This window comes from Streptopelia decaocto (genome assembly GCF_964273445.1).
Source record: "Streptopelia decaocto genome assembly, chromosome: 8".
Lineage (NCBI taxonomy): Eukaryota > Metazoa > Chordata > Aves > Columbiformes > Columbidae > Streptopelia > Streptopelia decaocto.
In genome coordinates, this window is record NC_138662.1 from 5,854,308 (window position 1) to 5,872,328 (window position 18,021).

The following is an 18,021-nucleotide window of genomic DNA, read 5'->3' on the forward strand; positions in this document are numbered from 1 at the left end:
TTTTTCATCCATGATACAAGCCCTATGTGCAGGAGTTTGAATCATCATGACTTGAGGACAAGCACAGGCCATCTTGCCATTCTCTTCACTGAAGGTATGTGGTTGTTTACTTTAAAGATGGCTGGCAGAACTCTTAGCCCGTATCTTCAGACAACGGCATGTGGTGCAGTGAAAACTTTACCAGGAAATGACCTTCCAGCTATAATTTATTTTAAAGTGTGTCAGAGTAAATTTACCATGATGTAATTCTTTCCTTGACATCAGCCAATATCATAATTTGTTCAATCACTCCTAAAAAAATATTCAAGCTGTTGTTCCAAACTCAAAAAACGCTTCGCAATTTACTGAGCTTTTGAACACAGAACGTGCATGTGGAGTTACAGAACTTTAAAGACTCCTTGTGAGAAGTGAAATGTTAGAATGACCCCTATAATAATTGTACAATAATTTTAAGATGTATTAACCACTCGCTGAAATATTCTGAGATTGTATCCCAAAAAGTAACTCCAGTGCAAGAACAGAAACATTTACCGTATTCGCCAAAGCGAAGGGTGTCCCACTGCTGCCACTCCACAATGCTGCTGACTGCGCGTATGCCAATGTAGATTAACAGCATTCCTAATGTGGCATCTAACAAGAAGTTGATAAGGTACCTGAAAGGAAAAATGTAAAAGGAAACCAGGAGCAAGGGTTCATCTACAAGTTCAGTGTATTTTACCACAATGATTGATACAAGATCTGCATATATATTGAGAAGCTGGAGCATTGAGAATAAATATTTACCCACTTCTGTAATTACATAGCCTAAATTTAAGTAGTTTTAGAAGAATCTCAATATTTTGTTTCTGTCCCTAAAGTTAAGCTCCAATCTCTACTTTTGTGAGCTCTGGCTTATGCATGTGCATACTCTATAAACTCCAGTTTACCAGATTTTCTTTTTACCATTGTTCTGCATTGTTCTACCATTCTGCATGGAAAACCTGGATTTTAATAAGAAAATACAAAAGGACTAAAAAGAGAAGTTACCTTAAGGACATCTCAAGGAATTTGAAGGTAAAGAACCCAATGCAAACCACTCCCAAGAAGGAGCAATGAGCAGTGCCCAGAGAGCACAGTCACTACCTAGGCCAAATTTCAACTTACTTAGTGTTAGAAGGAAAAGTGATCTACTTTCCTACACTTTGTTTCTTGTCCAATAAACATCTGACATAATCAGGAGCAAGCCTTCCCAAAAAATCAAAACAAATCAACCAACCAACCCCACCATACAGACAACCACAAAACACACCACAAAAAGAAAAACAAAATCCACCAAACACAACAAAAAAACCCAAATCAAACCAAAGTCAAACCAAACCACCCCTCATGGATGCCCAACTGCTGCATGGCTCTGCTATTTGTATTGTTTCAGGGATCTCTCACCTATGCTTCAAGAAACTAGAGATTACTACAGGTTTCTAATTAATTCTTAGGTTCATTAAATGGAGCAGCTGAAATTCGGAGCATTTTTTGACTCAGTTTGATTTATTTATTATCACCAATTTTAGCTGAACAAAACAGGAGCTGACAAAGAGCCAGCTATATATAAGACACACTGTAAATCCCCGTTGCTGAGATTCTTATTTGGTAATTCCAAATACTTAAGGTAAACTCCAGAGTCTGTAGGAACTTATCTGCAGGGATAAAATTAGCAAACTAGAGACCTGTGGCCTTTTGTTGGCTGCACAGGCAAATCTGCTACAAAACAGTATCAGAAAGTGGAAAGCAAAGCCAGAATACAAACATTCAAAACAGTACAGGAGCAGCTGTTCTGATCCTCAAAATGCCTTTTAAGAGCAGGTCAGAAATAAAAATTAAGTGGATGTATCTTGCTTCAGCCAACACTTACCCATAAACTTTCTAAAAAACAGTAATTGTCTAAAAGTTGTGCGTCAAACTGGAGTTTAAAGGAACTTTGTATTAGACAAACATTAAAATCAAAGTCCAGCGTTTGGCAGAGGAAACTCAGCAATTACACATCTACACAAGTCATTTTAAGGCCACAAGGGGCTGCTGTAGGTCTGCAGTAGGAAGGCAGCCCTGGGGAGCAGGGAGATGAGCCCACACCTTCTGCACAGCACATGAGGGCTCGCAGCGCAGGCCAGCTGTGCTCGGGCCAGCTGTGCTCGGGCCAGCTGTGCTCGGGCCAGCTGTGCCCGACACGCCGCAGCACACCAGGCTCAGGGCATGCAGGCAACACCCTCGCTGTTCCACGATGCTCTGCATTAACCAGCTCCCGTGGAACAAACCACCACACCAGCTGCTGCCAATGCCAGATCAATGGATTTGCCTGCAGGCTCAGGGGGCGCAAGTCGGGTTCACAAACGCACAGCCCTCGAGTTCCCTGCGCTGCTTGCTTTTCCTATTTAAGATTCTTCAACCAACAACCTATCAGTTTAAGTGTGTTAACAGATGTTTTATTGGCTTCGATATCATGCACCTGCCTGAATGACAGCACTACATTCCCAAATAAACGGCAACTTCCAGTTTTAGTTTTTCCAAGCTTTACACCACAATGTTTTCTAAAACTACATTCTCTGGTTTTGTTCTGAAAATAACCCACAAACTACAAAACATGAAAGAACAGAAAACTATCCATGTTTAAATAATAATAATTTTACTCAGCAAATTCAAAGTCACAGACAGAAATGTTGCTTTTACTCACTAATTTTGACCCACTTGCACACTTAAGATATATTTTTCCCCAGAAAGGACAAGTGGCTTTGGTTGATGGAACATGCTATTTTTTCTAATAACAAGGAAGACCTGCACCCTTGTCTGAGAAATTATATAGCTCCACATTGTAATTTTTGTTATCCTGAGAACAGTGAACAACAGTTCTCTACTTCACCCTCTTACTTGTTTTGTGTCATGCTACACTTACATGAAAAGTGGAATTTGAAAATAAAGTTATGTAGGCTATATTAAAACATAGAAAAGAACGCACATGTTTGCAAACCCTTTATTTTGAAAACTCAGTACACAGCAAAAAGTTTTTAAATTTGAAAATACTGTAATAATCTTAGGTTTAAACACTGACAATTTTAGACATGCTTCGGTTAGCTTATCTGAATATGTACTTTTATATATAAAAAAGGAATGAAAGTAATTTGCACCTGCCAGTTTTTAAGTCTATCAGAAAATTCTTCAATTGGTGAGGAAAATCCTACAATGATGTCTGGTATTATTGAAACTGTCATAATTATATGTTGAGCTTCACCGTTAGTGTGTTAAAATAAAATAAATGCATTTCCCCTACCAAAAGGCTTTGTGGTGGGAACAGAAAAGCAGTGTTTTACTGGCACGTTTATAGCATGTAGGAACACAAAAGAAACCGAGGAGGAATAAGGGAAATAAAACAGGCTTGTGAAGCAATACAAGCATATTCCTGGAGCTGTGCAGCTCTTTTGTTTACCAGAGGACAACAGTGAACAGATGCCATTGAAGAAGCTGGATTGGTTTTAAAGGGCAAATTACTGGGCTTTTAAAAGTAATTTCACAGCTTCTGTTACCAGGAATGTGTAAGCTGCTTTGAGCATGAGCTCTGTCAAAAACAAACCCAAACAATTACCATTTGCTTCAGGAGCTCCTGCAAAAAGCCTGATGGAGTCTTAGTCATAAAAATCTTCAGGTTTAATATACTACAGTGAAATGCTGATCTGCTTAGTCACACTGCTCCAAGCGTGACATCACAAAATTAATTTTTGTACTAACTGCCTGGGTACTGAGCAAGATTTCCTGCTTCGAACACAATGAAAATAATGCTGCAGTAGCTAATGCAGGTTTTAGAAGAAAATACAAGCATGAATAATTTTTGCTAAATATCCTTGAAAGCAACCTGACTTCATACTAAAGCTTTCCTGCAGTGAACAGTGAAGTTGGATGCAAGTGTTCACAACTTTATATTTATTCCTTTGGTCCTGAGCACCTCCTGCAGTTAACAGCCTCATATTACAGTGTCCATCCTAAGTCTTCATTCATTAACTGGAAAGGGGAGAAGTAAGAGTTTACCCTTGGTATAAAATCTCTATATACAGCCCAGAAAAAGCCTCCTTGGGTCCTGTCAGCCATGAACTAAAAGAGCAGAACTCTAATCCATGATCAGCTAAGCTTAAAGCACAGGTTTTAGAGAGTGATTGATTTTTACCATGAAAAGTGGCTTCTCAGCTCTATCTTGCATTATCATCCACGTACACCAAACTCAACTGCAGAACTTCCATAACGACCAATTATTTTGAAATTAAACACTCACAATGAACAGGGGTCTTCTTCTGTAAGGTCTGATAAATAGACATTTGCGAAGTGGATGAATAACATCCCTATGGCTTGCTTGGAAGTATCTAAAAACCTGTAGAAAGTAAAAACAGTTTTAAAGACACAAAACTGTTTACAACACAGACATTGCAAATTTATTTTAAGTGGAATTCCATCTCAGTTATTCATTTTTTCTTAAAATGTGGAACATCAGAATGATAAACTATCATGGTATTCAGGTTATTTAACAATGCTCCATTTTAAATTCTACCTTTTTTTTTCTCAAATATTGCTAACAATAAATCAAATCATAGTAACTTGAAACCTTGCCACTGTAGATTTAACGTCTAGGGATATCCTCTTGGTATCATATGCATTATCCAAGAGCTAATCCTCTCTAAACCTAAGTCTTTAATAACCTCCTGTAAACAATGAGTATCCCAGCCTCCCCAGATATTTCAATTATTTTATGTTTATGCCTTTTTATCAAGTTTATGGCACAGAAAAAAAACCAAAAATCCTCATCATGTCCTTCCTGGTGAACAATTTAATAGCTGGCTAAGGAGTCCTTCATCTATATTATCTTGCTTGAATAGCCAACATGTTTTTCACCTGAAAGCAAGAATTGCTATAATTGAATTTTATCTGTAGTACAGAAACTTAGACTACACAGCCAAAGAGTCAGAACCGTGAGAATATTATCTCCAAAGCAGATGACAGAGTTAGAGAGCAAATAGTTTGCTACTTACTGGGAAAATGTAAAAAAAAACCCTGATTCAGCATGGACTCCAGACCATACCATTCTTCTATCATCATCCTTTGCACAAAACCAAAACTTCCAGTGGATGTTTTATTACATGTTAAATAGAGGAATTGTGTCAAAAGTATCCTGTAGGCAAGAGTGTGTTCTTTACAGAGACCAATGCCCACTTTGTTGTTGCCATGTCTAAAAAGATCCAAACACTCCAACAGATCCAAACAACATTTTATGCCTGAATTCATCTCTCCTCTGACAACTCTTGCACTCCTTGCATGACACGGAAAGCAGAGTGTTGGAGACAAGGCAGGAAGCCAGTCAGTTACTTATCTAATCAGTACACCATACTATAAATAACAATACTCAAGTCGCAGAACAAGATTCTTTGCTTGAAAGTTAAGGGCTATCACTGCACTACTCAGAATTTCAGGTTGAAGTAGGCTGTAGTACACAAAGATTTTGTATTTATTTTTTCAACAAAATAAAGGTCAGGATTAGTTTTGAAACCCAGCATCGTATGAGATGAATTTAAACCACTGAAGTCTTCAAGAGCTAGAATGCCAGCTTAACATTTACACCAGTCTCAAAACTAGTACAGGTTATGTTGGCATTGCTACAATCCAATTACTTTTTAAAAGTAATAAAAACAAATACTCCCTTTATGCTTTGTATTCTTTTATGGCTATGTATTTCTTTTACCATACTGCTCTCTACCTTGCACATAGCAGGATAGCTACAGAACACAGAATTCTGTTGACGCCCAGCTGAGAGCTTCTTGTAAGGTTATGGAAGGCTGGAGATGTTCAGATGCATCTGAGGGCAACTGTAAGTTCCCATGGTCAGGAGGGAGCACAACTTGAAGCTTTGTATCTAAATACATGTCTAAATCTTTGTAGAGATTCCTGGCAGTGTTCAGTAAGAAATAACTAGCAGGGGAACACACAGAAGAGAACTTTTTGTTGACTCATGTATTTTGGTAACTTTGTTTGTTCCTCACTGTCTGTCAGTCACCAACTTCTTGTTATCACTTTTCCTTTTTTTAATTTTCATATGCAAACAATCATTCCTTCAATTTCTAAAACACACGAGAAACAAAACAATTAAGAAGGAAGCATGCAGGAACATACCATATCTTCCAGGGCCGTCTTTCATGCTTTGGTTCTCGGAAGCGTTTCACTAAGGAAAAAAAAAAAAATTGAAGACAATCGGCAAATCCCAAAGCAAAACAAAAAACAAAAAAAGAAAAGTGAAAGAAAATCACATTGCAGAAACGTTACATTCTTTGATGAATTAGATCTTATATAACTGCATTTTACTTTATCAATCTCTAAGGATACCTTAGACAGAAGGCTCCCTTCTGTCACCTTCAACTTCCTACAGATCTACAGTCCGACTGCCAATATGCCTGAGAAAATAATCTATTGCTGACTCCCATTCATTGGCCTGAGCTTCTGTGACCGCCCATCCAGAAAATTCAATTTCTGATAGGAAAGCAGGTATTAGAAAAAGCTGTTTCTTTTGCTCATTGGAGACCAAAAGTCAAATTGGAAAGTATTGTCACAATACGGGGGCAATATATAACATAAAAAATAAATCAAGTGAATTAGTACCAGAGCAAATATATTCTCTGACAAAGTATATTTATTTTATGGATGACAAATAAGACTTTTGTGGGCAAACTGAATTGCAAAAGGAAGGCAGGACAGATTTTTAAGTCTGATAATCCCTTCACAAACCAGCTGATACTCATTAACATATTAAAAACAAACAAAATCCAATATTAAAAATAACGCCAACTATACAAAGGCAAAAAAAAAAGAAAATTGACTATTTCAATCTTCATACAGTTTATAATACAAATTGTTTGGGTATCTGATAGAAAGCTCCTCTGCACACCCACAGAGGAGGGGCGCCCGAATCACCCCCTACCTGGCTACTCCCTGGTACATCCCAGGAGCCATCGGCCCATCCCAGGTCCAGCCCCACAAGCCCAAAGGAGCAGAAGCCCAAAGGAAGGTGAGGAAACATGAACTTCGGATCTGGAAGAAGAGTTGTCCCAGGAGAGCCACAGCACCAGCAGCCAGGGTGACGCCCCTCCTGGGGAGCCAGCTCCCGAGAGCCATTGGGAGGGAGCTGATCGGAGCATCACGGTACGGGATGCAGGGGAAGAGCGGGTTTTTGGGATTGCACGAGACCTACTATGGGTTGTTATGGGGAGGAACCAAAGGCAGGAAAAGGAAAGAATCTATATGACTCATGGATAAACAGGTGTGGGAAAAGAGAGGGATAGGGGGATAAAAACAGTCGCTCACACATGAAGAGTAGCTGGTCCATAGACCTGTACTGTCTGATCAGCAGTTAGTCCTGTCTTAGGAAATTTCATTTCTAACTCTTTCTGGGCAAGAAAACCTTTTTCCATGCTGGAACACACACTCAGCCCAGCCACGGGTCAGACCCAGGGCAGCCTCGCCTCTGCCAGCTCTGGCCTAATTCGTAACACAGATTTATTTCCTGTTACAGCTGCAAGACACTAATTCTTTATATATCCCAAAGACAGACCAAAGATAACACGTAATGGAAAACCTTTCCACTAAAGATGGGTTTTATATATGGGGTTTACTTCTTCTGTCCAAGGTCCAGTGCCACTCACCAGTTACTTCAACTTAAGTCTTGAAAAATAGAGAAAACTTCAGAAATTATTAAAAAAAAAGAAGAAAAAGACATTTAAAGCCTCAATTCCCCTCCTCCCCCTCCACTTGCAGAGGTTCTGTCTTAAAAGGCACAAACCACAGCAGCTATAGGTCAGACAAAATATCAATAGGTATTTTAGCCTGGTTCTCCGGGTATTAGCAAGGAAGTTTCAAATAGGATGCTGTACCTAAGTCATGCTTACCTAGCCTACAAGCCTTTAAAACACATTTTGGTTTACGAACCAATCACAACTTTTTCACAAGTAAGACAACCTTCCCCAAAGCCAACCATCCTTGTACAATATAGCATTAATAGAATTACCTGAATGCCTTAAAATAAATCATTAAAAAAAAAAATCACCTCCAAGATGGAAGGGCAGCACTTTCAGGGAGCATCACACTAACAACTGGCCATTTTACTGTCTGTCCTGCTGACAGCACAAAGGGAAACTTTCACTTCCACATAATATGACCATTAGAAATTAAAAAGTGACAAGAGAAAAAGATCGTACTTTTATACCAAATATGAAGTTGTAAAGGTAACATTTGCCAGCAGTTTTCTCTGTGAACAGCATGCCATAAATACAAAACTTATGTCAAAAGTGAGCAATACCCAGCTAAGTTAACCAATTTTCTGTCTATGACAAGTCCTCTCCAGGCACACTACGGATTACTTTAATTAGTGTCACTTTTGCACAACAACAGGAAGCCACAAAGCATCACAAAATAAATGCAAGAAACAGAAGTTTCAACTTACTGTGGAGTTTGTGCAAGCTGCTTTTCTGCAGATAAAACAGAAATTAAACTGTTAAGATTTGCATACTTCCATGGGGTGGGGAATTCCAAGCTTAGGCTTTTGTCTATTACCACTAAGAAGAGGTCTGTGGATTAATTACTTTCTCTAAAGTATTCACCAAACTGTTTTGGAATAGGATATTCAAAACCAATTCAACTAGCACAATTTCAAATTTTATCTGTACTGAGAAAAAGACTTCAGAAGGCCTGTTTCTCTGCTGAATTCTGAAATCAACATTTAATCTGAGTTAACAATCAACAGGAGAGTTAACTTTGAAAGCCTCTACAGACGTCTTTTGGGAATGTATTAAATGGCCGATCACACTACAAATTTCTACCCCCCAAATAAAATGAGACAATCTGTCTAAATGCTTTAGGAGTTGCGACCTGATGAATATGTACACCTCTACACTGGAAAGCCCAGTAGATCCCTAGGAAACAGGGTTGTTTTTACAGCCTGCTTTTTTGCAGCTCTATGCCTGAACATCAGGTATTTCTGACACATGCAGATATCACCAGGTATTTTCCTACACAGCCCTGATGCGCTATCTGGGTTACACTGCCTACCCAGCACAATACACTATTATAACAGAGTGTTTCAAGTTGAGAGCAATTCACCTTCTCCCCCAGCAAGGGAGTGCATGTTTTCTGTCTGGCTGCAGACATCTGGGGTCTTCCCGGTAAGTAAACTAAGCAAAAACCACACTGGTAAGCTCAGGGTCCATAACGCATTTGCTACTAATAAATTAATTTTGCAACCAAAAGCCAGCACATTTTTTTTTTCAAATAAAGATTCCATAAATTATTTAAGCATCTATCAAACTGGGGAGAGGAAAGCAAGTCTTCCACTTGCCCTCCCCAAAACGCGCCGTGACCGCGGTGCTCTCAGCCCTCACGGTTTCCCTTGGCAGCCTGCGCTGCCTCGGCGGCAGCTCCGAGACGCGCGCTGGTGCGTGTGTCAGCGGACAGATGGATCTCAATCTGCCGGCTTCTCACTGCGGGGAGGTGGGACCGCTCCATATGCTTCGCTTCACAGCGTCACACTCGCACTTGCAAGAATTCACCACGTTTAATATTAATTAACTAATAATGTTCAGAATTTCACGCTGAATTATAAATGAAGAAAGAAGTGCTGCTTGTTTATACATTCAATGCCAGAAATTTTCAGGAAAGGAAATAAAAGCACTTCTGCCAACAAGCATGTGAGCTGCCAGATGGACAGATAATAGATAAGCATAGAAGGCAGAGTATTGCCAATGCAAAATTCAAGTTCATTAAATTGTCTTCGCATTTCATTGAAATTCTAGGAATAATTAATGCCAGAGTACTGTAAAAAGGTTTCTAACAGTTACTCTAACACAGGAGTTTTGCAATCAGTATTCCAGAAAACTGAAGACTCACAGGGAAGAATAAAGTCCATATATAAGAACAGAGACAAGGCATAAAGTAAAACCTCTCCAAAGTGTCAATATGAAAAGCAACACTTGAATGTGTACTTGGAATTTGGCCTTTCTTCCTCTCCCTCCTTCATCCTCCCCAAAAGACCCACAGGAAATATTTTGCTGATGTCAAGTGACTTCCACATGTGTTTAAGAACTCCAAGGTTCTGGATGGCTGCTCTTGTAGCAGCTCAAAACTGGCCCAGCTCAAATGTTTGAAATGTTTCTACAGATCATGTATTGCTGCATTTCTTAGACACATGTTCTGGCAGCTCACAATAAGAATCTTTCTGATCCAAATAAAGATCTAAGAAGATTTATCTAACTTATTAAGTTGAAATTCAAAAAAAGGAAAATAAGCTAAAGAATAACTAACAGGTTTGATGTCCTCTGCAGCTGTACTACAGTAACACTGCTCTTCTGAGGAGAGAATTGGGAATTTCACCTGTATTTCCAGTGTTTCTCAAAACTTTTTCAAAAACAGGTCAAAGCATGTGCAAAAATGTTTCATTTTGTAAACCTCCTACACATTTGTGTCATTAGACCTCAGCAAAGCAACAGCTGAGGTAGCCAAATAGAGGAAGAAAACCAAAAGAAGGAAAGGCTAGTGAGGCACAGGATCACATTCGCACATCCCACACGCAAACCTGCTCACGTGTGTGGGCAGTTTCCGCGAGGACAGAATCAGACCCATCCCACAGGGGCATCAGGCAACTGGCATGAGGAAACAGCCACAAGCTGCAGCCAGGGAAATTCCAGCTTGACAGAAGTAAAAAGTTTCCAACAAGAACAATTAAACTCAGAAACAAGTTGCCCAGAGAGGCTGCAGTGACTTCAGTCCCACAGACCTTGAAAATTCACCTGTACGATGCTCCGAGGAAGGGGACACAGGCTGGTCCTGCTCTGAGCAGGAGGCAGGAGTGGGTAACTTTTGGGGTCCCTTCTGACAAAAATCGGTCTATATGCCTAAAAATCATCTGTCTGTGGTATGACGCTTAAAAGCTTCAACATTTGAGCCAATTACCAAAGGACCAAAGAACAGCTAACGAAAAACCAAACCCCCACACACGTATGTATGCACAGAACTTAACAGCGAGAAATCTGCTGCAGCCTGAGCTTCTGTACTGTGTTCCATCACAAGTGCTGAATCTGCTCCAGCAGGTTGGCTTTGCTGGGCTTCCTGAACAACATGTTGCAACCAGACAGATCCTCCAACACAGCCCTCACAGCGCAAGGCTGTGGTGATTTGAAGGGTTATTTTGCTATTAATTCACATCACTTCCAATATTCAGGACAAGTACTAAAGTTTCCAGTAGAATGCTGGTTTACAAACTATGTATGGAGTAACAGCTGAAGAGTTAAACCAAGCATTAGCATACAAACTGGGGATCTGACACAGAATTTCACACGGCTACTCTCAGACAACAGAACTATTTTCAGAATATTTGGTTATCAGGAGAATACATGCATCATAATATCAATGCTTTTCCCACAATGGTGGAAAGCATGTCTGTTATGAATATGTTCATGCACGCTAATAATTCCTGAAAATTCACACCACCATAGAATGACAATTGTCAAAGAATTTTACTTTACCTGTGACATTTATCATACATTTGTTCTTACCTCCCTTTCCCACTAAGCAAAGCTTTTAAGAGGCTTCTCTCACATTTTTATCCCCACTACTATTTGCTTGCTAGCAGTAACAAAGGAATAAGAAGTTACAGATTTCTCACACACAGAATATTTCTTTCTTAAAATAGCTTTACAAGAAACAACATGCCTAATGAGAACGGGCCAAAATGATGTCTTAGAAAGAGGTACACAAGTGCATAAGCCACATGTCACTTGATGGACAAAAGCCTTTGTGACACCTACGAGCTCAGAATCTCCCTCTAGTGAGGATTTAAAAAAGACAGGAAAATGGCAAGGTGAGGTGTGTTTGTTTTAAAAAGAGATAATAAATGGGACTGCAGAAAAGAACAAAAGAACAAGTGGTTTTGGCTTACTGCTCATATCTCCAGACAAAACGAAAATGCACTATGTCCTGGCTAATTCAATTTTTGCCCTGCTGCAATTCTTCCTTCTCTTCCTGCGCCCCATTAACTACAACTGAGATGCTCAATTTCAGGACACCCTGAAAGCCTAATGCTTATTTCTCTACATAAAAACCTCAAAATTCTTCATTATAATTTTGCTTAATGACCTAGACTTCTCAGTACTCTTGGACACCAATTACACTATAGCAGAAATGACACTGCACTAGAGCAACTGATTTCCAGCTATGTCCAGGGATATCGTTGTATTGGAGAAAGATATCAGGAACCATGGTTTCTTCATGATGAAAAAAGTTATAGAATAATTCAAAGGAAAATTTTCTTCTAGTCCATGTTAAAGACTGATATATTGAATGAAGTGCTCACTAGCTTTGCTCCCTGCAAAAAGGATTTTTAAAACTTCCACAAGACAGAAAACAGTATTAGCCATGCAAGTACCCAACCTCTTAATTTCATTATGTCCTTGGCCTCAGTGTTTCTGTAGAGATACGTGTGTAATTAAGAACTTGTCCATTAAAGATTGTCACCCAGAGAGAAACTTTATAGAAACACTGGACACAGTAAAGTTTAATGACCCAGCTAGTTAGTTATTCAGGGACATTGTAAGACTCACGATTCAGTATCTGAACAGCCACGTGGTACCTGCAGAACGGCAGCTCTTATCCCAGTCTATTTGCTCCAATGGCAGCAGTTAGAATAAAGTTGTGGCTACGGGTTTTAGACAGCAAAAACTTTGTGACAGTTAAATGGGTCTGACTGTCATTCTTGTTAGAGCAGAGAACAAGGGACTTTGTTTTACTGCAACATTAAATACGCTAGTGCCAACCATCAGCCAAGCCCAGCTATCTCATGACCAGGGCTCTTTTGACTCAACACAGATGACATAAGATGATGGACAGTGATGCGTTAATGCTAGATTTCACATAATTTATCATATGGGCAGCAGTGCTTGCTGGATAAACACTGGAGACAGGTACTGGAAGTTACCTCTGTAAAAACATTTACTTCCCACCTGCTTCCACACCAAGCTGAAAGCCTGTCTGTAAATTTTGTCTCTGCAAAGGTTTTGTGATAGCTAAGGGCACAGCTATCAATGTGAAGTTCCCCTTCACAGTACAGGGAGGACGAGGACAAACAATTACCTGAAAAGAAAAATAATAAAAAAATACTGCTACCTGAGCTTTGGAATAAAACAAACCATGTTGTTTCTTGAGGAAGCGCAGTCAAATGCATTACCAGAGGTTGGTGAGCTTTTTATTCCTGACACATATTTCAAGCCCCAAAACAAATCTTCCAAATGCTTAGCTCGTAAAGACTGGCTGGGGGACACACAAATAAGTCATATTACCTGTCGCATACAACTCAGTCTGAGGCAATTTCACCAAGGCTCATCTCATGCATCCTGGGAGCACATGATAGTGTAGTTCTGACAGAAGCATTAGCTTGGCTGTCGGTAAACAAATGTGTCTTAGTAGTGCATGCAGTCTAGACATACCTCACCAATAGCCACTGTAATCAGGCTTTTCCCCGTTCTTTAAAAAGGTAAAGCTTACTTTTAAATAGCTAAACTTAGCAGCCAAGGAATTAGACGCAAGTTCTGGCTCTCAATTACAAGTCTATTGCAGCACTTTATAAGTCAGAAAATGCATGTAATATGCGCTATGTAAAGAAAAGTATTCAGTCCTTCGATTCCTGAAAGACATGTCAATGCTATAGGGTTGCAAATAACTGCTTTAAGAACTGTACGATAAACAGCACAAGTAGCTTAGGAAATATTTATCCATATGAAGTTCCAAGAGAAGATTTGATCTTAGAGACAGATATTTGTTGTCTTTACATTTAGCATATGTAGCACAGTTCGGTCAAGACCTGCTCTATTTGAAAGTTCATAATAAATCACAGTTTCACAGTACTTTCAGAGAGAGAAGCCTACACTATTGTTTCCTCGACGGGCATGATATACCTGAAGCAAAGCAAATTTAAGCTTCCAGTACTGAAAGTGCCTGTATTACTTGCTTTGGAAGTGTAACAGCCCTCTTGCAAACGCTTCTGTACTCTGAATCAGGTGTCATTAAACAAACACCAAAAAAAAAGAGGTAGGAGGCTAGAGAAACAGGCAGTGCATTCCTAGCATGCAATACATACATCTAGTGAGAGCTGAAAAATACAGTCTGCTGCATTCAATTGGATTTTTTTTCCCTATTAAAAATAAGAACCATTTGGGAAACATGAATTATTTAGTACAAAACAAACAGAATCAATCCATATTAATGTGCACTAAGCAGCAATTTATGATTCACAACACCATTTTCACTTATGGCACTCACAAGACACTCAATAATACATGAAGCTTTCCTAATGTTATTAGTATGACAACACATATCAATGAACGTTAAGTCATTCAAGTCAGTTGTTTTAAACCAGCTCTTGGGAACTGACAGAACCGTCAAAGCATAGCTATGAACTCACTCATCACTCCTTAAAATATTAATTAAGCCAGTAAGTGTAGCAGCTTCAAAAGCAGAAATGAAACCCAAAAAAAGTGAGTTCAGATATACCCCAAAAGAATGTGAAAGAAAAACGGTGTTTCCATTTGTAGACATGATAAACAGCAGATATATTAAATCAAAGAGGTCAAAGGTAGATGTACACTCTATGCTGAGAGTCCATTTAAATTCTGAATAGTTTTGCTTACCAAATTCATACTTCCTAGGCTGGTGAAACTATTGGGGCATTGAATAGTAAGCAAGACACATTTCACATAACACCAACTGCTTTAAAAAGAACAAAAAATACACAACCTGCTTTGATACATTCTTTTTACACAGATTGAATATCATAAAAGGAGAGTCAGCAGCCAGTTACACAGACTTCTTTGATATAACATATCTAACAACTACGTGTAAAACTTACTGCATAAGTTACATTTCTGAAACCTAGACAAAAACATGTAGTAACTTCCATGTGCATGAGCATTCTTCTTAATGATAAAGCTTCTGACCTGTTAACGTTTGTGCAAGTTTCATAAAAGCTTCACACCAAAACCTAAAGCCAGCACTAAAAACGTACTGCCATAAGAAAGTTCAAGATCAGATGGAGGAGAGAGGTTTTTTCCCCCCTTGTTTAATTTTAAAGCTCCTTAAGACTATTTCATCATCTAACATTACAATTACCTTGCAATGAAAGCATTAAAACCCTATGCATATAAACTAACATACACTGCTATTTTCCAGCAAAAGAAATTAAGAGCAATTATTCTAAAAAGAAATTAAAATTTTGGAGCATAACATCTTCAACAAATTATTAGAGACAGAGGATACATGTTATTAGTTATGAACAGTTGTTTGTAAAGTATTTTTTTCCATGAGGAAAAAAATGTATTTTTGACAAATAGAAAAAAACCCTTGAGTTGAACAACAAAAAGCAAGCAAAGGTTGTTTCTGTAAGTACTTAGTCAAGGTGGCCAGCTAGCCCTATAAAACAATATTTGTCAGAGTCTAAGCATTCAAGACCAAAACAATGACTTCTTAACTTTTACCTGTTCCCAAACTGATGTCAGTCCTATAAAAATTAATGTCAAATTTGAAACACTTAAAAATTCAGAAACTCCTCTCCCTAGTTCAGCTCTCACCAACAATTTCTAGTTACGTCTGTTGCTGCTTCTATTTCAACAGCATCAGTGGAGCACAGCAATGGAGAGGCCCCTCAATCAGAAGAAGCATAAAAATAAACTTCTTGTCACAACTCTTCGTGTCCTGAACACCTCACAAGTCCTGCTGAGCTCTGTTTAATGCCTGGCAGATAAAGCGAGGAATCGCAGTATTGTGTTCCTCTTTCATCAAGTGAGCCAACACACATTAATCACTACAAGAGGAGGAATCACTGGTCTTAGAACCTGGGGCAGCTAAAAATGTGATACAAGTTAAGAAGACGGAAGTCAAAACATTTCAAATTCTAAAAACATTTGATTATTAAAAACAAATAGCAACCTCTAGAGAGAAATGCATCATGAACAACAGAAAAAACAAGTTTAATACCTTCCTTGGGATGACCTTTCCCTACTCTAGCTCAGTACTGCTCTGAAGGAACTATGAACCTGCACCATGAACGTGAGCTGCAAGGAATCTGAACTGTGAACCCATTCTAGCATGTTTTCATCCTCAACATTCACTACACATGAAAACATATGTACAAGGTTATGACAACAAATATATATAAAATGTGTGATTCAGGGTCAGTGGCAGAAAAACAGGTCTTTCATATCCTGAGCAACAATGCAAACAAGTTTATTCATTCCTGGCTAAACCCCCACCTCTGTACCACACCGCCTGCAAAGGCAGTCTCATGCAAGCTTCAAGCTTATATTTGGTCTGCCAGAGACATTCAACATATTAAGGTTCGTATGGATTACATTTTGCTGTGATCAAATCTTTGAGAATGCAAAGCATTTCCTACCAGCAGGCATGAGAAAGACAACCTGATTTTTCATTTCATCAACAAAACCCACACATATAAGACCTTATTAAACACCAGTTTAAGAATGTAAACTTCATTAACCATGAAATTAATATCACTGCAGAACACAAAAATGCACACTATGTATTTGTGCAAATCAGCTCCTTACAAATTTAATTATAAAACACTAGTCAAGATCACATTCATTATGCAGTTTACAGTTAAACAACAGTCTAGCTAACAGTCCAGAAGTTGGTTCTAATTAAACACAGCTTCAGAGTTTCAGGATAATTTTTCATTTTAATAGTTTCCAAATGTCAACATAAGTTACCCTTTTTCCTAAACATTTCATAATGTGAATGACATGTGTAATTATACTTAGAACAATCTTATTATCTGGAGCATAATTATATCCAGCAATCAGCTGAGCAATAAGAAAATGTAATATGTTCTGAGCCAACAAGACAGAGAAGGGCATCAGACAACTGTTAATGAAAAGAGCAACTTACTTGCAGATTACAGATTATTTGCCTAAACTGATACCTTATCCTTTCCCCCTTAACTTTTATTGGCATGGCATTTCAAGAATAGTTGCTTCATTTAGTGACACTAAAGTAATAATTACCTGGCACTAGTAGGATATTAGGTCACCCAATAAAGTCCATATTCAACAAAGAAACAGGCATCTTGCAAGCAGTTTTAATAAAACAAAACAAAACAAGGAAATGTAGTTTAAGCAGGACTTAACATTATGAAAACACGTTTCTCTGATGGTCAGTAAATGCAGAGATACATACTTAACTATGCTATAAAACAAGATTAATCTTCTGTTTTCAATATAGGAAACAATTCCAAAATTGTTATTCCTAAATTCATTTCAGGTTATTTGCTTCACTTAAATGACCAGCTGAGCTGTTCCCAATACTATTATACTTGCTTTTATACAACATTAAGTTTGTCAGCAACATTTGTCTTTTTCTGCAGAGCTCAAAATGGATAGAATTTATTGCAGCTCCGCATTTTACGTATTAAAGAGTAGTACAGTATCAGCACAGTAAATTAGAGCAGTTTACTTAGCTAATTTACCCATGTGGCTGCATTTTTTTTTCCTGCTATGCTCCTTGTGTATCTCTCATTTTTGTCTCAAAACACAAGTAAGGATGTCTCAGAGACACTGAAAAGACTGATGATTTATTTAAAACAAACAAGAAACAGCCATGCAACACAGATGCAAGCAATACTTCACCATCTGGGCATAACAAAACACTTGGTCATTGTAAGGTTTAATTTACTTGGCTGTGACCGAAGTGACCTAACAGGCTTTTCCAAGTCCAGGAGCCACAAGCAGACACTTAACCTGCAGAATAAGGCTTGTTCTTTACTATAGCCCACTATGATACTGACCATTACTAATTACCATGGATTGGGCCTGAAGGAACAAGAGGTTAAACCACCTTTCTGCTACTCACATCACCCCATCCTGTTTCCTCCTTGGCCTCCAGCCAGCCAGCCAAACCTGCAGACTGACTGTCAAA

At 38.6% G+C, this 18,021-nt stretch overlaps 1 protein-coding gene across 2 annotated transcripts in view; it reads right to left on the bottom strand.

Annotated features, from left to right (window-relative positions):
- The window catches only part of LOC309443348 (store-operated calcium entry regulator STIMATE-like), a 37,673-nt gene that overhangs the window by 13,327 nt on the left and 6,325 nt on the right, over window positions 1-18,021 (bottom strand). For both annotated transcript variants that reach the window (XM_082060203.1, XM_082060202.1), the window contains exons 2-4: window positions 6,178-6,226; window positions 4,292-4,387; window positions 532-653 (exon numbers count right to left, since the gene is read on the bottom strand). In XM_082060203.1, the coding sequence (XP_081916329.1) occupies window positions 532-653; window positions 4,292-4,387; window positions 6,178-6,226 (267 nt within the window). The remainder of the gene's footprint in view (window positions 1-531; window positions 654-4,291; window positions 4,388-6,177; window positions 6,227-18,021) is intronic.